Here is a 25640-nt window from a genome sequence, read left to right on the forward strand (position 1 = left end):
TTTTATAACTAGAGGTTCGTAGAATTGGTGTTGTAAGTTTTCTTTATTGAATCTCTTCTTTATACCTTGTTTGCCTATTTGTTTGTAAGATACGTTTAGTACTGCTTAACTGTTTGATGGTGGCTTTTCTCTGATATTAGGACAAGAATCTGTCAAGTGGAATTTGCGATTGGGCAGAACCAATACTTGTCACTGGAGCCTTGTTACCAATGGAGAATGATACAGAACTCAGAAAGAAGCTCATGGACCAATTTGTAACTGATGCAGCATACGGTCTCTTTATGAGGACGACAAATCCATTCCGTGATCCGGGTTTGCTTATATACACTCACAACTTGACAAAATCTCTTCCGGAAGGGATAATGCGCAAGGAGCTTGGTGTCATTAATCTCACAGCTCAGTTTATGGCGGTTTACGGGATTTTCTTCCAGCGGGCTCTGATTAAGAAGGTAATTATGGACCCTCGGTTTGAGTTCATGACCAAGGTACCTGATCATAACGACGACAAGCACTCTGTTTACTACGGGCTAAGAGTTGGGTATATACCGACTGATAATAGCAAGTTCTCTTTTTACTGCCGGCTCTTTCGCGGCTATATTGCAGTATCAAGGCCTTGCCAAGAGCTGACTAAGAATGCTGGTGCTAGTCCCGAGACGGTTCTTGAGGGTTTTTTTGATCTTCTTGCTCAGTTGGAAAAGCAAGAGGAGGATGAGGGAGGAATGGACAAGATTGGTATTGTTGATCTGCATGCTCTTGAGTTTTTTGGTGATACGTTGGTTCAAAAGATTCCATTCCCACCTACACACGATTTAGGTTTGCTGGAACCATGGAGTTCTCAGATAGCTGAACTTCTCATGACACCGGTTCACGAAAGGCCAGAAGATTTTCGTGACCAGATAAGGTCATTGGAAATTAAATTGAGTGATCTTTCAAGCCGCCGCTTTTGGAGGACAGCAGTTTCTTACCATGCATGTTACCAGCAAATGCAGATCTTGAGTCAGGATCATGCATTTTGCGAGAATCCGCCGTCGCCCAGTCTACAACCAAAGGACTTGCAAAAGAATTCTGACCAAGGTCCTACTGATCTTCGCGCGGCTGTGCTTTCATCTCTCTGGAATGATCTGCCACCTCCCAAGTTCACATCTTTAATTCCCGAAGGGATCACGAGCAAGGAGCTTGGTATTATTAAGCTCACAGCGCAGTTTGAGGCGGTTTACGGGCTCTACTTTCGGGATAATATAGATAAGAAGGTGATTGCAGACCCTCGGTTTGAGTTCCTCAAGCAAACTAATAGCATGTGCTCTTTCTTCACTCAGCTCTCTCTTGGGTATGGTAGGGTATTAATACCTTCGCGAAAGAAGGAAGAGGCATTAATACCTTTGCGGAAGTTGACTGGATCTCCTAGTTTGGAGACTGTTCTTGAGGGATTTTGGAATCTTGTTGAAATGGTTGAGGAGGGAGTTGTGGACATGGGTATGGTTGATATGCATGCTTTTGAGTTTTTTGCCAACACTGAGGATCAAGAGTTGAATCTACCACCTCAATACCTTTTAATGATGATGCACCCGTTGATACCTCCGTTTGCTCATTTGCATATTCGGATACCTCATTGCCATTTTCCACATCCCCCACAACGTGAACACCCAAACCCAAAGAGACTAAAGGTTGATAACTAGTACAATGTGAACCTCTCTTTCTCTCTTTTTTTTTTTTCTTTTTCTTTTCAGACGTTGACTTGTATTTCCATGGTTGGTTTAAGAACATTCTCCTTTGTGAGAACAGAGAAATCATTAAACTCATACCACTATAGTTTTGTTCTCTCTCTAAGAGAAAGGATCCTAAAGTTTATTTTTGAGAAAGGTTTCAGTCTCATTTGAGCTCAAAGCACTTATCTATGAGCAGTATGAATGACACAGCAACGGAGTAGACGTACCTTAACATCATCTAACAGTGAGACAATATCTGCATCAAGGCAAAGCATAATGACTTTGTTGATTAGACAATATCTGCAACCACTTTGTTAAATAACATAATCTCACGTGGTTAATTACTCACATTTCCCCCAAATGTAATCTCACATGTGAGAAGGACAACAATGTCTTTCGTTTAGTCTAATTAACCACGTGGGGTTAATAGTTAACTCCAGTTAGCGGATCCGTCAATGCCGTAAACGACAGTTAACACTCGGGCACGATTCAACAAACGGTTTAATAAACGAACAATTTTACAAACAAAATTAAATAACACATGTATTTTTCGTCCAATTTGAAAACTACATGTATTAAACGGTTAAAAAAATAGATGGCGAATTAAATAGATTCTTTCCTTTTTTCTATCAAAAAGAATATGGGTTTTTAGTCGGCGGATGCCCAAAATATTAAAATCTTGAACGGGTTTACCCTAGTAAGCTTATGGGTACCCATCAGGTTTTTTTTTAAGGGAAATTGTAAGTCATACCCTCAGTTGACCATTTTATTAAGTAAATGTCATTGATCTTTTTTTAATTAGGTAGATATTTTTTGGACGATTTTAACCCTACACACATTGCTACATTGATTTTTTTTGGAACAAAAAAACGTGTTGTGGGCCATGATAAAGATGATGTGGTTGACGAAACTGATGACGCCGAGGTTAGATGATTTAATACGTGTTACCGGATAACCAAATTAGTATACAATGTGTGTTTCATTCAATTTATTTCTTATTATTTTGTTATTTATTTGTTTTATACAGTTTTATCATACATATATAATTACGTACTTGTATAAAATATTTATATTACCGGTTTATATACATACTCAATTTAACGTATAATATGTAACTTACCGTGATAACATATTATTTAACATGTTTTAAGAAAATTTATTGAATGCTTTTAATCACTGATGAAAAGTGTTATCGAATTCATGGAAATATATATCGGTTTAAGTTTATAAAACAGTGGTCAGACTTTAGATTTTATAACCAAACAAAAATGTAGATTTTGTAATTAAACGAAATTATATTTTGGTTTGGGTTGACAAAATAGTGGTTAGGGTTTAATTTTTGTAATTAAACAAAATTATAATTTTGGTTTGGGTTGACAAAATAGTGGTTAGGTTTTAGATTTTATAATTAAATAAAATTATTTTTCAGTTTGGGTTGACAAAATAGTGGTTAGGGTTTAGATTTTGTAACTCAACGAAATTATATTTCGGTTTGGGTTGATAAAATAGTGGTTAGGGTTTAGATTTTGTAATTAAATGAAATTATATTTCGGTTTGGGTTGACAAAATAGTTGTTAGGGTTTAGATTTTGTAATATATATAGTACATAATTTAATAGAATAAAATCTAAGTTTATCACATAATAAATCTATGTTATTATTATACTAGTTACTGGTATAACATAACACTTACATGATTTCTTCTCACTCTAGTAGTTACCGGTATAATATAAGAATTATCAAACCGGAAGCTAATCGACATTAATACTTATTAGTTGTATAAATTATCAACATAACTAGGACTTAAAGTACATTCGGTTACATTGCATTTCTCATTAAAAGATGTCACTAGTGTCAATCCTCTAATGATCATGATCACATAACTCGCCTCTTTTACCTAATAATAAATACATAATCCTCTAAAGCTTTTGTTATCTACTATCCACAATGTTATGTTTATGTCTACATACTATTCTAGAAGGTCAAGTGTGTAGTTAGTGAGTACCTTGTAGTATTTACTACCAATTTTTTAATTTATAAGATTAGACTTGTTACCTTAGTATACATACTAATTGTTATCTGGAGTTATCGACTAAACATAATGATATCCAATATGTTCGAAGATATCGTCGACATCATTTAATGTTGGAGTTGTGCGTGTCTTTGCCAATACAGATAGAAAGCAGAATTATTTCATTTAACCATCTAAAATTGTATAGAATTACTTTTGTCTTTTTTCCTGACATCATGTGAGAAAACTAATTTTCAAATTAGTGATACCCAACTTTTAATTTTGAAGTATACCATAGCTATAGTTTTAACTAACCCTTTTTTTTAACAACTTAATAACTTATCAACTAATATGACGTCGTTCTATCAAAAACTAAACTAAACCTAATAGCTTTTCTTCTTCCCCTTGACTCCGACTCCGACATCGACTCCGACATTGACTCCACTGAGTTCTTCGTTAGCCATTGAAACCTAAGCTTATTGAAACCCATTGCTGCTTCGTCCGCCATTGTTGCTTCGTCGGCCACTTTCCACTATTGCTGCTTCGTCTTCCATTGTCTTCGATCCCGAAGACAAACACAAACTCGTCAGTTTCTGTTGTTTGCATATGAGTCTTCTTTGTCCGCCATTACTGGTCACAGATTGAGCTTTATATTTTCGATTTCGAAGTGGGTTTTACGGAATTTGGTTAGTCTTCTTCTAAAAATTCGATTTTGGATTCAAGCTCTAGAGCCCGTTTAAGTAGCCTTGGATGATGTCTGAGTTTGTTTCCTTCCCTCGCCTGAAGACTATTATGCGTTTAAGTTAGATTTGGATCATGTGTGTACTAATGTTTCTTTGTGTGTACTTTGTTTCCCTTGTGAAATTCTTCTTCTTTTGTTGATTTGGCAATGAGTTTGTTCATAAAACTGATGCTTTGTTCTTAACCAAAATGTGTTTCTTGCTCTGAACGAAATAAGACTGTTTCAGATCAACCACATTGCTTAAGAACTGGCAAGCCTTGTTATAAGCAGAACGTCTTTAAGTTTGTGTTTGCTTTGCTTCCATTTGTTTAGCTAATTTTGATGTTTGGGTTTGTAACAGGGCTGTTCAGCGATTGTTATAAAGCAACCAAAGAGATCTGAGGCAACCCTTCTCTCCTCTGGTTTGTGTTTTCCGGCTTGTGTTGATGGCTTTTGAATCTTAGCTTAGTGTTTTTGACTACATTAGAGTGTTAATGATTCTATTTTTATACCTCAGTTTTTTATGTCATTGTGCTTATTTGATCTCATTGTGCTTAGCTGGTCTTTTAAATACATGATTGAGAGCTCTCTTCCAATTCATTCCATGCTCATGGAGAATAATGTGTGTGTATTTGCTTTGCGTTGCTACATTACTTTACTTTGCTTTGATGTGTCATGATTCACGTCCATTTGTGTTGAGCTTTGATTCACGTCCATTTTTGTTGAGCTTTGATTCACGGCCTGTTACGATCATGTGTCTTGATTCACGTCTTTGTGTTGGTTCGTGTTTGTGTTTGCTTTGCTTCCATTTGTTTTGTTAATTTTGATGTTTGGGTTTGTAACAGTGCTGTTCAGCGATTGTTATAAAGCAACCAAAGAGATCTGAGGCAACCCTTTTCTCCTCTGGTTAGTTCTTTTAAAACCTCTTTTCTCCTTTGATTACTCTTTTAAAACCTTTTTCGCCTCTGGTTAGTTTTTTTAGAACCCTTTTCTCCTCTGGTTTGAATTATGGGTCAAAGCTAGGGATCAAACTCCACCACCTACAAAATTTACAGTGATTTTTTTTTCTGTATTTACATAAACATATTTCTGGAGTATGAGAACCGTAAAATCTCTTATTATCAGAAAAATTTAAATTTAAACAAAAAAAAATAGTCTTTTTCAAACAGATTTCAGAGATTAGTTTGAGTCTCGGCCATTGATATTAACTAACCCAGATAGAAAAATAAAAACAAGGTTAATCTAGCTTTTCGTTCTTGCTCGAAATCCTTCGTACACGAATGAGAAATTAGGGTATCATTACATGTCAACCGGTTATGTCTCCTCAACATCTACAATCAAAATCTCAAAACCATCTGTTCTTTAAATGTGGCTTTTCTCCACATCCATCAAATTATCAAGTTTGCAAGTCGTCCTCAGTTACCTTACTCTCCCTATCTACTAGGGGAATTAATAAAAGATCTTATGGTATTTAGCTTTGTCCAAAACAGTAGAGTTTAATCACTCTAAAGACTTTTTTAGTCTGGAATTGACCCAACCACGATTGGGCCTAGTAATAATTATAATACCCATCAGCTTAATGGCTTATGGTCATTCTCCTAATCCCTTCCACTTGACAAATAATAATAACTCTCTTCTTCTACAGAGTTCAGATTTCTCAGAGACAGAACTTGAGTTCTGTTTTGCCGTCGAAGGAAGAACCAAAGGGTTAGTAATATTATTCTTGTTTTCTTGATAACACAAAATCGAAAGCATTGCTTTTTAAGGTACTTGGGTATTGGTTAAATTACTTATATATATCATGAATCTTTTGTTCTTGTGAAGACACGGGTCGTGGTAATAATGTCATCTGGTATGAAAATCGTAGAAGAGACGCAGAAATCAGTTGAGAAGTTGCAGATTTATCCGACAGCTAACTCTGGTGTTTCTCCTTTTTGGCGAGGTTTGTTAAAGTTTAAATCTTTAGCTGATTATTATTGCAAGCTTGCTCCTTTAATCCGTTATATACAACAACACCTGTTTTATTATATCTCAGAGAAGTATGAAAGGGATGCTAAAAAGTATTGGGATATATTTTACAAACATCATGGAGACAGAGTAAGCTTTGATCTCTTTCTCAGTTTGACATGTAACTGAGCTTTGTTGTTGATTTATATAAACTTTAACATAGTGTGGATTCAGTAAATGCTTTTAGTTTCATTAGCTGAAGGTGTAATAAAAGATTCTTCAAATACATGTTTTGTGAATTATGTGGTAAAAGTAGCAAAGTGATGATTTTAGGGTGATTGGTAGGTTTGAGCACTTAAGTTAGTTTAGTGAACCTAATATATCATATGGAGCTATCTTCATTAGACTTTTAGTAACTCAGGTGTGTTTGTATGGCAGTTCTTTAGTAGAAAACGAGTAATGGTTTAGTCTTTTAGCGGATCTTGTGTATTGTTCTGTAAAGGGATCTGTATTCAACTGCCTCAGCCCTTGATTTCAGCAATGTAATCTAGTTTATCTTTGTTCATATTACAATGTTGACATTGGTGCTTTGTGAAAAAGGGATTGTGCAAATGATATTACTGTACTCTATATGATAAAGGTTCTCTTGTTTTTCATCAGTTTTTCAAAGACCGCCACTACTTGGACAAGGAATGGAACAGCTATTTTTCGGTGAGTAGTAAAAGTAATTCATATGGTATCTACTGCATTACTTATTGTAATATTCAACCTGAGTTTCTCTTATTCTCTTTTTCAGGTCAGTGGAAAAAGAGTTATTCTTGAGGTAATCACATATGCTCACGCGGTTACTCATCTGAATCAAACTATTATGTTGTTTGCAAGATGAGTAGCTTTTGTTGATATATTCTGCTGAGAAATTGGTTTTGATTTACACAGGTTGGCTGTGGAGCTGGAAACACCATATTCCCGTTAATTGCCACATATCCAGACATTTTTGTTTACGCATGTGATTTTTCACCACGAGCCGTCGAATTGGTCAAGGTTAGTCATTACTTTTCTCTAATGTTTACTTTCTTTGGTCAATTTATTCAGCTCTATGATGTAAGTTTCTTATTTGCTGGTGATAACTCATAAACGTATTACTGCATCATGGATAGTGTCAATTCATTGAATGACAATTTATACCTTAATTTATGTCTGCGACTGGCTATTTGTTGCATCCAAAATATAGAATAGAGTACGGTTTGTAATGTGTGTCTTTTTGTTACTGGTCTCTGTTGAACTTGACCAGAGTGTATTTAACTTGTTATGACACTTAGGCTCATGATGAATACACAGAGACTCGCGTGTGTGCATTTGCTTGTGACTTGACAGGGGATGATCTTGACAAGCACATTTCTCCTTCTTCAGTTGATATTGTAACCATGGTATTTTCCTAACAAAATGTATATGATGTCTTGATCATTTTCCTTTTTCATCGTAAAATATTTCTCATGTTAAATACTTGTTGAACAGATATTTGTTTTATCTGCGGTATCCCCAGAGAAGATGTCCTTAGTATTGCAGAATATTAAGAAAGTACTTAAGGTATCATCAACCAAGTCTTTTCTAATAAACTTTTTGGGCATCCATCTTTATCTTCAAGTGTCTGGATTTCTCAGTTACTTTCTTATTCTTCTGTTTTCAGCCAAATGGGTGTATTCTCTTCCGTGACTATGCTACTGGTGATCTTGCTCAGGTTTGATCCACTTTTTATTACTTCCAAAGTTAGGTTGTGTCACTTCTCTGTTCTACCATGTTAGTGGAATTAAAATCTCACAAAATATACCTATCAAATACATCAAAGGTCATATGAATTACAACTATTATACGCTTGAAACGAGTCACTCGAACTTCAAATTTTGTTGTAAAGGAAACATCTCCTCTACTTATTATCAAGTTTCTTTTTACTTATACTTTAGGTAACGTTTTGTATTTTGTAAATTAGTTATCTCTGAACTACATGGTTTAGAATACAAAGGCATGGTTACTCATTATGTGGTCCATTATTTGATCAACAGGAGAGATTTTCTGGGAAAGATCAGAAAATCAGCGAGAACTTTTATGTCAGAGGTGATGGCACTGTAAGTTCTTTCTTTCCTCCGCTTTTCTAAGGCTATCTCTTTGAGTGCACATTTGTATTTTTGGCAGTATTGTGATGATTTTACCTTTTTTATGCAGCGTGCCTTCTACTTTTCTAATGAATTCCTAGAAACTTTGTTTTCCGAACAAGGATTTGAAGTTGAGGAGCTTGATGTTTGCTGCAAACAAGTTGAGAATCGTTCACGTGAACTGGTCATGAATAGGCGCTGGGTCCAAGCTACATTTCGTCGATCAAACGTCAACAAAAACCCTTGTGATAGGATGACTGCTACCAAATTAGACCAATCTGAACAACAAAGTAACAATCAGCCTAAATCTGAGGAACAAGAAAGAAAAGAGATTGTCGATAATAGTGTCATTGACATATCCGATGGTCTAGCAATGGAAATGTTTGGAGCCTCCCCATCAAGTCATGAGGTAAGAGACTTGAGTAATCTCACTGTTTTTTCATATTTTGTCCAAGACTTTCTATTTTTTCTTTTATGCTAATAAATTCATCTTTGTTTTTCGATCCGATTTGCTTTGATAGATGAGCGTGGTTAAGCTTAGGGATTCTTCTTTTAAAATCAAACTTTTGTCCAAAGAATATCAACATACTTGCAAATCTACGGGGTTGATGCTTTGGGAGTCTGCTCGGCTTATGGCTTCTGTTCTTGACAGGAACCCGAACATTGTTTATGGAAAACGGGTGTTGGAATTGGGTTGTGGCTGCACAGGGCTATGCTCGATGGTAGCTGCGAGAACAGCTAGCCTTGTGGTAGCTACCGATGCAGACATAAAGGCACTCACGCTGTTAACAGAGAACATCGCAATGAACCTCCAATCTTCTTTACTTGGAAAACTTAAAGCAGGTGTACTTGAATGGGGAAACAAAGAGCATATAGAAGGCATTAAAGGTTTGGCTTGTGGAGGTTTTGAAGTTATCATTGGGACCGATGTTACTTATGTAGCTGAAGCCGTTATTCCTTTGTTTGAAACCGCAAATGAGTTGATCTTACGAAAAATGGGAGACTCGGAGGTTCGAGGAAAGCCGGCGTTGATTCTATGCCATGTTTTTAGAAGGGTTGATGAACCTTCTCTCTTGTCAGCTGCATCTAAGTTTGGGTTTAAGCTTGTAGACAGATGGGCTGCAAGTTCAAAGGAATCTCGTGTTGGGAGCATCGTTGACAGTTGGTTTTCCGAAAAGGATTTGGTCGCGGAAATCCCGAGTTCTGCGTTGCATATTCTCTACTTTCAAATGGAGTAAGAGTAGCAAATGTGGATTAGATGAATATTTTTTGTTTTCTGGTTGAGTCTCAATCAATGAGTGTTATACATGTACTCTTTAGTCAGTGTATTGCGTTGAGTGATCTTATTCTTGGTATCATGTAAGAATATGGTTTATATTTGCCACGTTTTATAGTCGCAAGCGATTGTGAGTGCGATTTTAAAATCTTATGATGTTGTTCGTTTTGTAGTCACACAACTAATCGATGCGACTAGCGCAAAAGTGTTCGTTTATTTATTGTGCGATGATCGCTGCGACTGATTGCAAGATTGTTCATTTTGTTATTGATAAGATTGAAATTTATTAAATTTTTAAACAACTTACTATTTTGAATATATATTGAAAAATATAAACTAAATCTCCAGCAAAATAAAGTCAATAAATCAAAATGAAACAAAGTTAAAAAATTAATTAATTTCAAGCAAAATAAAGACGACAAACCAAAACGAAATTAAATTACAAAATTAAATTAATAACTAATAAGGTAGTTGGCGCTACTAATCTCACGTGTAATGCAGTCACGTATACCTTTCATAACTCTATCACTGGTCGGCTTATATAAAACATGTCCACCAGCACTACCACCATCACCATCCCCATCATCATCACCGACACCACCACTATTACTAGCACCACCACCACCATCATCATTATCATCATTACGGCGATATGATATTCTTCAGTTCTCTACCAATGCACAAAATTATAATTATCTCGGCGTAATCCGCGTATGAAGTTGTGTAATGTCATATTTTGGATGCTTTCGCTCTAGAAATTCTCCATTTTGCTTTCCATACTTCAAATGTCTGCTCAATCATTGTCTGCAAACCTGAATATCTCCGGTTAAGCAATTCTCGGGTGGTGGTTGGTGGTCTTTATCTAAAAAATTGATCTAGATGATATTGAATTCTACGATGAGGACCAAGATATATTGTCCTAGTAGGATATTCAGACTAAATAATACTTTCCATTTGGCGGATGTGGAAAAGATCTTCGCACATGAGTCAATACTTTTGTATCGTGTGCTCTTCCTGGTACACCAACATACTCATGTATGAACCTCAAGAACATGTTCCACACTAAATTTTTTTCTAACTATTTTTGTTCTAACATCTGTTTTGCTAGTGTATTTTTGTCTGCAATAATTGCATTACATGCAGCATGAGCTCTATAACCAGATCTGCCTCCTTCTGCTTTTTCTTTTGGATTTTGAACTTCCAACTATAGATTATGTACTTCCAAATCTGATTTTGTTTCTACTTGCCCTAATGTATCCATCATATCAATTGAACCAACTTCATCATCTTCTACACTCACTCTAGAATCCAAATTTGCTTCTCCATTTTGTGTGCTCCATCCTTCTCAACAAAATGGGATAAATTGTATGATGATCACTTTCCGTACAAACCATTATTAAAAGAAATGAATTTTTACTTACCCATGATTGGATTAGACAATTTTAACCAATCTTGTGTTGAGCGAGATAATTCAAACATGGATAAGTAAAAAATGATTCTTTTTGATTATTTTTTGGTTTACATAACTGAACAACACTCTTTGTTTTATACCGTTGGCGTTTTTAATTAGGTTATCTTTTGACTCAACCGCTTCTTTGAATCTCTTCTCGTGTTCTTCATTTATCTTTTGAGTGAGAAAACAGCCGCTTCTTTGAATCTCTTTTCTTGTTCTTCTTCTCTCTAAAATCTCCTGCACGAACGGATCTACATCATGTGTTTGATCTTATTTCTTTGGGATTTGGATAATTGTATAATTGTACGATGATGTCGACGGACATACCGAAAATGATGGAGTTCATTACTCTCTCACGATCTCATATAGTTATTTTTTTGTTTACATAATTGAACAACATTCTTTGCTTTATAACTCTATATTTTGAAATCAACCTTAGCTTGACTATTATACATTTTAATGTCATTTGTACATGTGCAGCAAATACTCTTTGCAAAAATATATTGTTTTCTTACATCAATTAAATTGAAGACAATTTAAAACAAGGACTACCATTGTGTAACATGTGATTTGTCTATTAACAAACCAATATTATATACATGTGATCTATGGTATTTTTCATAAAAATTTTCCCAATTCAATAATATCTTTGTGTGAAGTTATCGTTGAGATATAATATTTACCTAGCAACATCTATTGTAATATGAGAAATACCCTAAAATATCACTAAAACGTTTTCCTTCCAAAAATACCACCATTTTTCTTTCATCCCCTTGTTTACTAAACATAAAAGACTCTTCTACCCCTATGATTTAAACACAACAATTTTGAGTTTGGGTTTCACGTTCACGTCTTTTACGAACTCTTTCACGTTCGCTCCATCTCCAGCGTTTTTTCGGCGAGATTTGACAGTGTTTCTCTGGGTCCGACGTTGTCTTTCCTCCTTAGTCTTTCCTCCTTAGTCTTCTAGTTTTGTCGTTAATTTTAGATTCATCTTCATCTCATCTTCTCTTTAATCCCCATTAAAATATTTCTTGTTTTGAGCTTGATTTCAGATTCCTCCTTGATTTCTTCTTCCTTGCAGATTCAATTTTGTAAGGTGATTCAAATGCAATCCAATTCTCCCTGATTTGAGCTTCATTTCTTCTTCATTTCTAATTGCTACGATATCTTTGGATAAATGTTACAATGTTAGTCTTCAAGAGCTTTATCTGACTTGGTTTGATCTCTTCTTCGTTTTTATTTGATTTTATTTTTGTATTATGATTCAAATTTGATTATGTTCTAGGAACTCAAATGATTCTGGTTGCTCTAGTTGATTCAAGTGATTTAAATTCACTGTCTTTGATTCAAGTGATTCTGGTTGCTTTGTTGATTCAATTGATTCCTTTATTTCCACAATTGCCTTCCTAAATTTACATAATTGAAATTGGAAAACTTATGAATCAAAGGAGTTAGGGTTCTTGATGTTGCAGTGGGGATGAAGAAGAATGAAAACGATGGAAGTGGGGATCGATCCGCTTTTTCCCCGTTTTTGCTGCCTCCAAATCGGTTTTGGCCAGATTAAACAATTGATTTTCAGTTTAGAGGGTTGACTTACCAGTGGACCGATCTTCTTACATATTGTATTGGATTGAGTATATATATAATCTGCTACTTCAAATGAATGAAAAGTTTGGCATACTGGTTACACACTTTATTAAGCTTGTAAACCATCTGGGTTCGATTCCTACAGAGTGTGTATCCATTGTTAATTTCAGTAATTATTTTTGTCAGGATTGGATTGGTATCGTATATCTGTATATTTTGCTATGATACTCATGAATGAAAAGTTTGGCTTACTGGTTACACTATCTACTAAACTTCTGGGTGTGTGTGTATCCCATCTTTTTTTCCTGCTCGTGTCTGGAATTTTTTTATCTTCTAGACCAATCGGTCTGCTCTGCTTGCGTCTGGATTATTTTTGTTATTTTTGTGATTGTTATTACCAAATTATTTTATGGAAACCCATCCTGAAATTGAATGAATCCTTCCTGAATTTCAGGAATTTCTTCCTAATTTTCTGAATACTTGTATTTACATCAGTGTTGACGGCAAAAATGAGTTACAAGGGTGAAAACATAACATACAAACCATAACCATCCAAAAATCATGATTTTCATAGATTTGAACTCATCTTCAACAATTTTGCATATATTGTTCAGCTTTGAGAGTAATGACTCGTCTGAACAAAGTGGCCTTGATGTCTCCTTGTTACAAAAGTTATGGGAATTGAGAGCGACTTTCTCAAGAACAACTCAGTTAACCTTCATTTCAGTCTTCAGCTGTAATTTTGTAACCCCTGTTCATAAATTCAACCATTAGATTCAGATCTGTATCATCTGTGTCTTCCAAAAAGATTGTATCTTCCGGATCATCAGGTAATGAAGGCAAGATACAAATCAACTTCAGCTGCACCTAACAAATCGATTTAGCAAGACCTTCCTAAATTACTAAAAAGCCTTCCTAAATTCAAATAAAGTCTTCCTAAATTATTGTAAATTCTTACTAAATTCGATTTTAGTAAGATCTTCCTAAATTACTATAAAACATTCTTAAATTAAGATAAAGTCGTCCTAAATCACTATAAATCACCTTCAGCTGCACAAAACAAATCAATCTAGTAAGGTCTTCCTAAATTATTATTATAAAGCCTTCTTAAATTCAGTAAAGCCTTCCTAAATCACTATAAATCCTTCCTAAATTCGATTTAGCAAGACCCTCCTACAGCAGGATATGAAACCTTACCTGCAGGATGTGTTAAGGTTGATGCTTACTAGGAAAACTTCTTTGTAATCCATCTATATTCCCTGCTTGAAACCAAAGATGAAGGTATAGTTAACTCAATAATGCCTCTAGAAGTATATATTTGCTGATTACATGAGCATATGAAGAATTATGAATACAAATAAGCTGTAGGATATACAATGTTTGTGAGTGTGAGACAAGAAATATTTGTATTCTATTTTACTATGAACATATTCTGAGTCATTGAATAGAACAATTGCATGTAAAGAGAGATAATATTTGCCATATATTCAGTATTGTAACCCTTTTCCATGATCTTTTTACTCTTTATCTTGAAAGCAACAACAATAACTAGTGTAACAGAATAGTCATAAAAAACATATGGGAAATTGAAGAACAATTAACAGTAAACATTTGTAAGATTCTTGAAATCAAACTTTCTCTATCTCTCCCTCAGATTCTCTCACTAGAGAATAATGTAAATTTGTACCTTTCTCTTTTAACTTGATGCATTCTCTTCGGTTGCTACTTAAAAAGTGCTTCACAAAAGTTACCTCTACTCTCTCCAGGAGTCTGTTAACCTAAATAAGGATACAGTGAACAAAAAATTTAATGTACAAACATAACAAAAACCTGATTTTAAGACTGAAATACTCCACAAACCTCATTAGAACTCCCAATCAACGAATTATCCACAATTTTCATGTAGTTCATGGATGCATTCCTTGAAGCAATCTGCAAATTAACCATATATAAGATATTGTATGATTTCGTTACTCATGCATCTATTTTGCTCTACATCAAGGAAACTGTAAGATACAAAAGAAGTTATTCATATCTAATATTTTCAAAAGAATTTCATGATTGTTTTAAAACGTCAGAAGATTCATGAAATTGATTAAAAGTACACAGACATCAACTAATCAATATCACACATAATTCAGACGGTTGGATTATAAACTAATCAACCTCAAAGTTAGAAGAATTTGGATTATAATCCTAATAAGCAGAGCATCTATCTCTAATCCCCTACATCATCTTTGAGGATGAAAAACCTAGTAAACCCAAAGCCGACACATTTTAATGTCACACACAAACATAAAAAATTCGTAGAACTCTAGATCTCAACGTACTTAGTCACAAAACATCTTCCTTATTTTCATTTCCACACACCAAACACTTAAATTACACAGGAATAGGAAGAATCAGGAATCCACCCATCGATTAGAGAAGAAAACGAGAAGATGTATACCTTCGACGACGGCTTTTTCTGATTATCGCACATAGACAGAACACTCCATAAACAGTGAATCTTATTTCTCGTGATTTCGCCATCGAATCCGTTGAGGCACATGACAACGAAGATGTGGAGGGATTGGATGCGGAGGAGCTGGAGGATACGACGGCAACGGCGGCTAGGCGAGAATTTTTGTTGCAGAGAAAAGAAATCTTGACTTTTGTGTTTAAGAGAATAAGGGCATGTTGGTCTTTTGTAATTTACTGGGTAATTAAAAGAAAATGGAAAATTAAAGCATGTGGTATTTTTGGCCAAAAAACTTAAACAGTGGCATCGAAGAGAATTTCTAATATAGCTTTGTGAAGAATATATGTTGATTTTGGTTTTGGAGGTATATGTCTAACTCATTCAACAAATAGTTATTATTAGTTGAATAAAAAAAAATTATATTAGTCAAGTTATGTTCACTAACCATTTTACACATCAAATATCGTTGATAAAGCCAAAAAAATAACATATCATTTAACAACAAGTAAGGTTTTTAACTGCTTATTTATCTCATTTTATGACATGTATGTTTTGGCTTAGTTAACGACTTTTAATGTGTTAAATGGATAGTCAATATAATTTGATGTATTAAATGATTTCCCATCCTGGTTTTTATTTGTCTAAATATCTATATTAACATTTTTGAAGTGTTATAACCTTTTATTTATAAAATTTTCATAATTCAACCCTTGCTATTTCAATAAATACCTTAATCTCAATAAAATTTTAAGGGATTAGTTGTTAAAAATTAATACCTTAATCGATTTAACTAACCACAATATCTTACCTTACAATATTTCTTTAATTATAGGCCGCACAATTTCTTATGGCAAGATCAATGAAAAGTTACCAAAATTATTCTGCTAAAATATCTCGACAAACACATAATTTCCAATTTATTTGACGATTTTAAATGCCTAACATAGTCAAAAAGAAAGAACAAATCATTTGGTATTTTTAAAAACCATCAAGTTCCTTTTCTTTTTTGGTAATGAAAAACCATCAACTTCCTAAAACTCTTATAAATATATTCTTCACTAACAAAATAAATCCATATTCAGAATTAACTAAAACAAATGTTAACGAGATCGATAAAAGCTCGATTTCACTATATCTAGTTACTAGGATTTACCCCGTGTTACACCATGGTCCATAATTTAATATATTTATTTAATTTTTATTTTTCGTAGTTGGTTTATATAGTCTAGTTTATACGTGTTCATTTCATTATAATTTTATAGAATTTTATGAATTTTTATTATAAGTAGATTCATATATATATGTGGTCAACCTGGGGTACATCACAAGACAAATTTGTTATAAAAAAAAATATTTTAACATAACCCGTAAAGATTTTAAATATAGACAAACCCATCAGAAAAATATAATTATATTTATGTAAACTCAAATCCGTTCAATCATATTTATGTACAATATTATTATTATTTTTTAGAGTTAAAATATCAATAAGACTTTAACTTTTTGTAGAGTTGTTTTTATATTTTTAATATTTCAATTATTCTATAAAGCTTAATTAAATATTATAATATTTGAAGCTTTTAAAATTTTTAAAAAATTAAAATTTATAATATTTTGTAACTTTTTAAAAGTTTTATTTTTTTAAAAGATTTATTTTTCTTAAATAAAGAACCGAATGAAACTGGATAATTTTTTTATTTTGGAGTTTGTAGTTGGAAGCATACTGTATTAGTCATATTTGTAATGGTTTTGAACTATTATCTATTTTTTTCTACCTTATGTAGACGTTGTACATATTTTTTTCCTTTATTGATTGATTTCTATACGTTTGTTTTCAAAAATTTAAATTGCAAATTGTGTGGAAGAAAATTTTTATTTTTTATTATAAATATATTTTATGTAATAATATAAGTTAAAAACAAATAAGATTATATAAATATATTGGAGAGAGATTCGATTTATTAGAGAGAGATTTTAGGAAATTTTTTTATGTAATAAATATTTGTTTCCAATTTTGCGATTTACTTGTGATTTAATTACAAAATTTACTTTTACGTTTTGTTATTTGTTCAAATGGCAAGAGTTTGATTATGCAAATATTGCAAACTAAAAGGTTATAATCCAAAATTGATTTTAGTACAAAATGTACTTCAAAAATGTTAAGATAGATAACTATACAGCCTAAACTTGCATTTAAACACACTATTCCAAAAGCGAGAACCATAAAACTGTAAGTGAAACTTTTATAAATATAAACATTATAGTTTACTTTTGTTTTTCTAACTCTAACTATTTCCTCTTTCATCGTATGATTGGCAGAGAAGCATGCCATCGATGGCGGATAGCTTACAAAGAAGCTGTTATTTTGAAAAATCCAAAGAACACTATGTTCAAAGGAGAGGTAACAAAAATAAATATTAATTTACTATTCCGTATAATCTAGACAATTGTTTTGTACAAAATATTGCATTAGAACATGAGGGATTGGATATTGTTGGATATGGGCCTCAGCCCATGAGTCCCCTCCACAACTTTACGCTCGGCCCGACCAAGAGGAGTGATGTGGCGTCGTCGTCACAAGACGACAAGCTACAAGCAGGCATGAATAGCGGCCCATTCGTTGTTCCGCCCGCTGTGATTGGCCCACGAGAAACAGACCTAAGGCGGCCAGTTGTCCCATCACTCACCTATAAAAGGGAAGAAGGTTGATGTGACAAGACATAACGTGTGCTGAGAGAGTACAGTGAGTACAGCAAAGAGCTCGGCTTGTAGTCTCCTAAGTGTCGATCAGTTTTCTTCTCCTGTTATAACTTATATTCGCCGATCTTTGATTAATATAAGACGTGTCTTCTTGTTCGACCTCTATCTTGGATTTGATACTCCATGTGACGAACTCATCAATCAACAGATATGTGATGCAGATAGACCATAAGTATATGTACAACAGTGGTTGGATTGGATCTCATCAGACCCGCCGGTTGGGTTTTGGATGATAACTCCGAGCAATGAGTTCCGTCTTGGTGGCATCAAGCAAGACTTCACCTCTCATGCCGGACAGATCACCCTATCCGTTAGTCACTTAATTAACTTACCATTTTATAAACAAGTATACATATTTCTAAATTTTCTACCATGATTAACTTTGAATATATATTAATATATTGTTTATTTATTTATTTTGGTAACGATGTAGTAGTAGACAATATCTGAGAATGATAATCATGTAATATTGAGAGAATAAAAAATTGTTGTTGTTGTAGCTAGATTCATATTTTATTGTAGGCATGGGCGTTTGGATATCCGATCGGGTTCGGTTCGGTTTTCGGTTTTCGGATTTTTTGGATATTGATTCTAACATCCATTCGGGTATTTATAAAATTCGGTTCAGTTTGGATATAATTGTAATAATTAAATTTTAACCAAAATTTCGGATATTTTTTTAATACAGTTATACTCAAATAATCCATATTATCCAAGTATATAAAAAAATAGAAATGAGGCAAATGACAAGTCAAAGAACCAACTAACATAATACCATAACAATAGATAAAAGTGAAGCATAAACTGTGTCGATGCATAAAAGGTTTAAATAAACCAAAGTAAACCATAAATTCCTAATGAAAAAAAGTAGCAAAATTTACAGCTACAATCAAGATATGGCAAAGAACGATATTAAAGTATATGCGGCAAACGTATATATCTTAAAGATATTAAAGTATTTATTGTATATATCCTAAATATATTAAAGTATATATTATAATTTTGGTTATATATGGATATCAATTGGATATCGGTTTGGATCGGGTTTTAATCCAATTTTTCGGTTCGGATTTGGATTTTATAGGATGAATTACTAGAATTGTCTTGTTAATCTCTTTTGTTTTAAGTTATAAATATTGTGCATCTAAAACCGGACCTGTGGTTCACACTTCACACATGAAGTCCACCACATATTACTAAATATCTCTATATTAGTAAAAGATAAGTACAGAATAGAATACGGATCAGATCAAAATTACAAAATTAACCAGATTTAACAATTGGATACTTCAAAATTGGATGTTAAAATGGATTTGGATACATACATCGGATACTTTCCATATCAAATTTAAAATTATATTATTTCCATAGCTAATTTTAGGATTTCCTAATATTTATCCAACTAATTTAATATAACATAATAAAAACAATTATTATTATTCTTTCACTTTTATTTGATCTTATTTTTAATTTATGATAGTATACTATATAATAAAAATGTTTAAAATATTTTAAAATTTTTTATGCATATGTTACAATTTGAATTTTTCAAAATAGACATATAATATTCAACTACACTCGGTTAAATATTTTGGACAATGATTCAAACTCATTATAAGTATGACCAGAATTAAAACCATTGTTACATGAGCATATTTAAAATTTTCAAAAGTTTAAAAATATTATAATTAAAAGGTTCAAATATATAACAAATTTAGATTTAAAATATTAAAAATATTTTTTTGGAGGCATAAATGTAAATTTGGAGACATAATTTTTATTGTTAAAATATATTATATATCAAAATATGTAATTTAAGATATTTCACAAGTAGTTTGTTAAAGTCACAATTATAATGGTAAAGCGAGTTATGAATATTTTTTGCATAAAATGAATTCTGTTACGGGTTGGTCTTTCAAAAAAAAAATTGTAAGTATGTAATTTTTACGTATATTCCTACTTTTACTACAAAAATGGTCAAACTGAATAATTTATCGATAACTGTTTTTCGTGCTGTTTTTTACCGTTTATTTATTGTATCAAAACTTAATATATTATTATTTACTCGCTTTTTCTTTTATCATTTTATTTAAACTTGATCATACAAATATATGATTCACTGTAATTGACTGCACTACAATAAAACTAAAATGTAACATATTTTAATCCATTAAAAATTATATATAAGTAATTATTTCCTTACAGCGCGGTCCGAATCTAGTTTTGATGTAAGTGTTTAAAAAAGCTCACATATCTATTTAAGTTGATTAAATTATGATTATGTAAAAATATAAATTGTCATGTGTAGTATACCACCGGTTAAACTTACAACTTAATAAGGAAAAGAATTATACAATCTTAAACACAAAAGAAACAAACATATACAATTCAAGTTAAAAAATTGACCCGCCGATAAAAATCTAGTTCTCCATATAAACCACAATATATACAATTTTACGCATTATCTAATATCACTACCACCACCCTCGACCATTATCACCACCACCACCACCCTACCTTTGGCCACCACCACCACCATCCTACCTCCGACCACCACCACCACCATCATACCTCCGGCCACCACCACCACCACCATCCTACCTCCGGCCACCACCACCACCCTACCTCCGGCCACCACTACCTCCGACCATCACCACCACCCTATCTCAAGTTGGCTATCTCCGGCCGCCACCACTAGTACCACCAAATCAACACCAAAATGGTAATTTTCATTTTTCACAACTATGTTATTCTCTTAATTTATTTTATTTGTGCTATATTCTTTACATGTTTTGTTTTTGGTTAGTTGGGCAAATTGGCCCTTTTAAAAAAATTGATGTACAAAATGACATTTTTGTCAAATATTATTCCTAAATTCCCAAATGGTTTGCGTGACCATGCATCTTTTATTCCTAAATTCCAAAAACATCTGATTCTTCTCCTTCCTTCAAGCTTTCGACGATTTGTTTCGTCCGCATCTTTGACAGGTGAATTGAATTAACACTCCACTTTCGTTAACTTGTTCTTCTGGTTTATAGCTTCTCCACATGAACTCTTTGTTGTGATTTTGTATGTTTTTGGTCTAGATCTTGAGTTCTTACTTGGTAATTCAAAATCTGAGATTAAGCAAGAGAAGTCTTTGTAGCGATAGATTCACATCATGAACTCATCTCGTCTTCTGTTTGCTAACTAATCTCAAACAAGAGTTTTGACTGCTAGCTTTTTTACATTGAATAGGAAAGAATAGAACATGACTCAACCCTATTATATAAACTTTTCAGGACTTAATTAAACAGGACTAGGACTCATTTAGGACTGAGCTTGAAATAAACAGGACTGGGCTGGACTTAAAAACCCAATTTAACATCCCTAGGTTTGATAATGTAGAATAGAGAGTTTAAGGTAGTGTTATAACATGATATGAGAACAACCAGAAGAGGAAGAAAATTGTTGCTTTATAACTTTGTTTTTGGTTTTGATACTCAATCTATATTTTGTTGGCCTTTTGTAGAATTAATACATTTTTATTGAATTTTATTACAGACCGGTCACACGTATAACTTTTATAGTTTCTTCATATAACATAAAATTATATATTCTTTAAAACAACAAATTTCCCACAAAATAATAACATAAGAAATTACAAAAAAAAAATTGCAATTAAGAAAATAAATACAGAAAATAATTACATCCGATTAAATTCGGAAATCCACGGGTTTATCCACCAGTATTAAAACTCATTCGGATTTACCCATCAAGACTAAAACCTGTTCGGGTTTTTTGAATCTGGGCTTTTTGTAGGTGGGCTTTTTCGAGTACCGGCTGTGCTGGGTTTTTTTTACCCACGGCCTTTATTTCTTTGTGTAAAGATTAAAATAAATACAGAAATAAATTTTAGAGGCGCTTCCTCTTTTATATCCTTGTTATATTTTGAGCTAGTATACGAATTGTCTGTCTTACATAGTGCCCTTAAGGTGTTCGATAGTATGCCTCTGAGACACCCTTTTGGCTTAACTTATCTATGTCCCTTCAATTTTTGCTGACCTTTTTGTGTTCATTGCAGTTAATCTACTCAGTTTTCTTCTCTACAAGACATGGGCAAAGCTTCTCGGGACAAAAGGGTATGCCTTGTAATGAAATTTATTTTGCTTCTTAGAGCTTCTTCTCGGGGAAGAGATTTGCTGAAACAATTGTTTTGTAGGATATCTACTATCGTAAAGCCAAAGAAGAAGGATGGCGTGCGAGAAGTGCTTTTAAGCTTCTTCAGATTGATGAAGAATTTAACATTTTTGAAGGTAATCTTTGAATTTCTTTTTTCCCTCTTTTGTAATTACTATGTCAGTGAATAGTACCTATATGCAGGAGTGAAGAGGGTTGTAGATTTATGTGCTGCACCTGGTAGCTGGAGTCAGGTATGGTGGTCTTGAGTTTAATTTATTCACATTGGTAATAGTGTGAAATCGCCTTAGTCAGTTAGCAGATCTTTATATGTGTGCTCTATAATTAACTACCACTGACCATTTTGCATAGAGCTATTGAGATTATTAGGGTTTGTTTTATCACTGTGATGATTTTTTTTTGCATAGGAATGTAATTTGAGTTGCAATCTCTGTTAGCTGATAACTTTAGCTCGGTTCGTGACTTAGTGTAGTAGGAGTTAAATAGAGGAAAACACTCAAATAGAAAGTGATAGGCATGGGAGAACAGGGGATGCTCTAGAAATTCATTTATATGGTTCTGTGGTTGATTTTGTAGTGGATAAAATTAAGAGGACGCGTTCTAAATCTGTTCGGTGCGCTTAATTTGTAGGTCTTGAGTCGTCAATTGTATCTTCCAGCAAAGTTGTCAGCTGAATCAAAGTGAGTTTTCATATTTGCTTAGATTATATCACACACTGTTTCTCTTTAATATCCTTTCTCTTTAGTTAAGTTGTGCTACTTCAGTAATTCACTTCTTGAGAAAAAGTTTAAATATTTTTTTTTTGCTGCTGAAACACTATGCAGAGAAGGAGATCTTCCTCTTATAGTGGCCATAGATTTGCAGCCTATGGCTCCAATTGAAGGTGTCATCCAGGTTCAAGGGGACATAACTAATGCTCGGACTGCTGAAGTGGTAAAGTCTCTCAACTCCTAGCTCATAGATATATTTTTTTATCTACTTGGTTATGTTTGGAGTTTGTCTTTGATATATATATAGCTTACTGATTCTCGGTTTTCCATAAGGTCATTAGACACTTTGATGGCTGCAAAGCAGACCTCGTTGTCTGTGATGGTGCTCCAGATGGTGAGATAGTATATATAGTGTTTGTTTCGCCGTTCAATATTTGCAAGCTATCAAAATAACGCCTTTTACTATTTGGTTTGTAGTTACCGGTTTGCATGACATGGATGAATTTGTCCAGTCCCAACTAATTCTAGCGGTAAGTTGCTTTGCTTCTATTTACAAGAATCAGTATTATTTAGCATCAACCTGAAGCCTATGATCATGAATAATAATAACAAACAAACCCTTTTTTTCAGGGCTTAACGATTGTAACCCATGTTCTTAAAGAAGGTGGAAAATTTATTGCAAAGATATTCCGCGGAAAAGATACAAGTCTCTTGTACTGTCAAGTAAGTTTAGATGTTGTGCTCATGAATCAACTGTAAAGTAAGTTATGACGTTGTGCTCATAATATTCACTGTTGCTTGTACTGATATAGTTTAATACCTTTTATTTGTAGCTGAAGTTGTTTTTCCCAACTGTAACTTTCGCGAAACCGAAAAGTAGCCGCAATTCGAGTATAGGTAAAAGAATACAACTTTCACAGTGCCATATATGATTTCCTTACTCAATGGTTTAACCATCAAAGATGTACATGTTGCTTTTTCTTGGAGATTCTTATTGCATTCTTTACTCTGTTTCTATAGAGGCTTTTGCTGTTTGCGAAAATTACGCTCCACCAGAAGGATTTAACCCGAAAGATCTGCACCGTCTCTTGGAGAAAGTCGGAAGCCCTTCAGGTGGAAGCGATCTTGGTAAAAAATCTCGTAACTTCACTTTCAAAAATCTAAAGCTCTTCAAGTTAGACACAACTAACGTGTGCATTGCTGAGTAGTACACTTTGAATTTACTCTTTGTCAACACCTAAAGTGCCCTCTTCATGTGAATATTTTAGTTTTTTGATATTGTTCTTGCGATTATCTATTTTCTTGGTACTCTGCAGATTGCAGCAGTGGTTGGCTTGAAGGGCCCAACAAAGTTTATATACCATTCTTGGCATGTGGTGACTTAACGGGTTACGACTCAGACCGGTCTTACCCACTTCCTAAAGAAGCAGATGGATCGTCATACCAGAGTCTAGACCCAATTCAACCTCCGATAGCACCACCTTATAAACGAGCTCTTGAGCTCAAGAAAGCTTCAGCGCAAAGCTTCAACTCTTGAATTCTTCTATGAAACTAATAATTTGTCTTTTTTTGCATATGAATATTATTGTTAGGAAGCAAAATAGTACATCACGAAATTTCTATCGATTAATGTGTTTCATGACATTCGAAAGCTGTAAATGAAAAGTAAACAGAGTTGTGAACGGTATGACTTAGAAAACAACAACATGATAATTTTAATAAATAACGTCATAACCATCTGATTCACTTTTGGTGAAGCTCGTGAATATGGTTGAATTTTTGTTAAAAAAAATAAATTAATAATACGTAAAAGATGAATAAATGTTTCTAAAATCCGGACAAAAAACACTCGTCCCTTGAACTACATGGCAATCGGTGATTGGAGGTGTGAATAAGTGGAGAACAAATTTTTTGGGGTCTTCAGTCTCTCTTCGGGATAAAAATAAAATGGCAAATGTTATGAGAGAATGCATAATATTCCATAATATGATTGTGGAAGACGAACGACATACATACAATCTCCGTAACATTTATGAATTTCAACACGGAGAAGATGTCGATCAAACATATACTGTTGGTACCGCCGGTGTGGCTTCAAATATAGGCACAAGGATTACTCGTCGAACAAGAGTTCGGGATAAACAAGCCCATGAACAATTAAAACATGATTTGATAGAGCATATTTGGACTAATTTTGGACATCTTCCAGATAATGAAGATTAATATTCAAATTTCTATAAATTCAATAAAATGTTGGTTTAATCTTTGGGGGAATTTCAAAAATACCCCTTTTCATATACTTCTTTTTAAAAATACCCCTTTTTCAAACTTTATCAAAAAAGCCACTAAAAATATTGAAATTTATCCAAATATGTGTGTAAGCTTATAAATATATACACAAATCACCTTTATATGTGTATAAAACTTTATATACCTTTCATAAATAGCGTAAAAATAAATTATAAAAACCTTATAAAAACCGTATAAACCCTTTTAAAAACCTTTTAAAAACCTTATAAAACTTATAAAAACTATTTAAAACATTTTAAAATATTTGTATCGAATCTCCCAGTAGTAGTCATTATATAGAAGTACCTTATAAACTATATAAAACTTTATAATTTTTATATTTAAAAAGGGGTATTTTTGAAAATGGATAGATAAAAGGGGTATTTTT

The 25640-nt window shown here is 33.3% G+C and overlaps 3 protein-coding genes across 6 annotated transcripts; all 3 read left to right on the forward strand.

Moving 5' to 3' along the window:
* Positions 1–209: 209 nt before the first annotated feature.
* On the forward strand, positions 210–1676 carry LOC111832412. The gene has a single exon (XM_023788723.1). It carries the CDS (start codon positions 210–212, stop codon positions 1674–1676), a length of 1467 nt encoding a protein of 488 aa, XP_023644491.1.
* Positions 1677–4116: 2440 nt separating this feature from the next.
* Positions 4117–10026, forward strand: LOC17898522 (uncharacterized methyltransferase C3H7.11). 3 transcript variants are annotated; one of them, XM_023777422.1, is made up of 15 exons: positions 4117–4402; positions 4799–4859; positions 5283–5343; positions 6083–6144; positions 6262–6379; positions 6473–6534; positions 7045–7095; positions 7181–7207; positions 7321–7425; positions 7704–7811; positions 7900–7971; positions 8072–8122; positions 8445–8507; positions 8605–8943; positions 9056–10026. In XM_023777422.1, exons 5-15 carry the CDS (start codon positions 6280–6282, stop codon positions 9770–9772), a joined length of 1695 nt encoding a protein of 564 aa, XP_023633190.1. In that variant the 5' UTR covers positions 4117–4402; positions 4799–4859; positions 5283–5343; positions 6083–6144; positions 6262–6279; the 3' UTR covers positions 9773–10026. The 3 variants fall into 3 exon arrangements, with proteins under 3 accessions (XP_023633190.1, XP_023633191.1, XP_023633192.1); XM_023777423.1 differs by having other exon boundaries at positions 6090–6144; XM_023777424.1 differs by having other exon boundaries at positions 9187–9367.
* Positions 10027–21975: 11949 nt separating this feature from the next.
* LOC17897377 (putative tRNA (cytidine(32)/guanosine(34)-2'-O)-methyltransferase) lies at positions 21976–24650 on the forward strand. 2 transcript variants are annotated; one of them, XM_006305363.2, is made up of 12 exons: positions 21976–22058; positions 22138–22195; positions 22276–22369; positions 22437–22486; positions 22884–22933; positions 23078–23186; positions 23297–23357; positions 23441–23493; positions 23594–23686; positions 23797–23860; positions 23984–24091; positions 24280–24650. In XM_006305363.2, the coding sequence occupies exons 2-12, from the start codon at positions 22169–22171 to the stop codon at positions 24498–24500; spliced, it is 930 nt and encodes a 309-aa protein (XP_006305425.1). In that variant the 5' UTR covers positions 21976–22058; positions 22138–22168; the 3' UTR covers positions 24501–24650. The 2 variants fall into 2 exon arrangements, with proteins under 2 accessions (XP_006305425.1, XP_023645975.1); XM_023790207.1 differs by having other exon boundaries at positions 22015–22048.
* The last annotated feature ends 990 nt before the right edge of the window (positions 24651–25640 follow it).

This window comes from Capsella rubella, unplaced genomic scaffold, assembly GCF_000375325.1.
Source record: "Capsella rubella cultivar Monte Gargano unplaced genomic scaffold, Caprub1_0 scaffold_1, whole genome shotgun sequence".
NCBI lineage: Eukaryota > Viridiplantae > Streptophyta > Magnoliopsida > Brassicales > Brassicaceae > Capsella > Capsella rubella.

Excerpts from the sequence above, each read along its gene's own strand:
- LOC17898522 (XM_023777422.1), top strand. The coding sequence starts at position 6,280 with ATGTCATCTGGTATGAAAATCGTAGAAGAGACGCAGAAATCAGTTGAG. Across the intron at positions 7,426-7,703 it reads GAGCCGTCGAATTGGTCAAG|GCTCATGATGAATACACAGA; the intron begins GTTAGTCATTAC and ends TATGACACTTAG. Across the intron at positions 7,972-8,071 it reads ATATTAAGAAAGTACTTAAG|CCAAATGGGTGTATTCTCTT; the intron begins GTATCATCAACC and ends TTCTGTTTTCAG.
- LOC111832412 (XM_023788723.1), top strand. The coding sequence starts at position 210 with ATGGAGAATGATACAGAACTCAGAAAGAAGCTCATGGACCAATTTGTA.
- LOC17897377 (XM_006305363.2), top strand. The coding sequence starts at position 22,169 with ATGGGCAAAGCTTCTCGGGACAAAAGG. Across the intron at positions 22,487-22,883 it reads CACCTGGTAGCTGGAGTCAG|GTCTTGAGTCGTCAATTGTA; the intron begins GTATGGTGGTCT and ends CTTAATTTGTAG. Across the intron at positions 23,358-23,440 it reads CTGTGATGGTGCTCCAGATG|TTACCGGTTTGCATGACATG; the intron begins GTGAGATAGTAT and ends TTTGGTTTGTAG.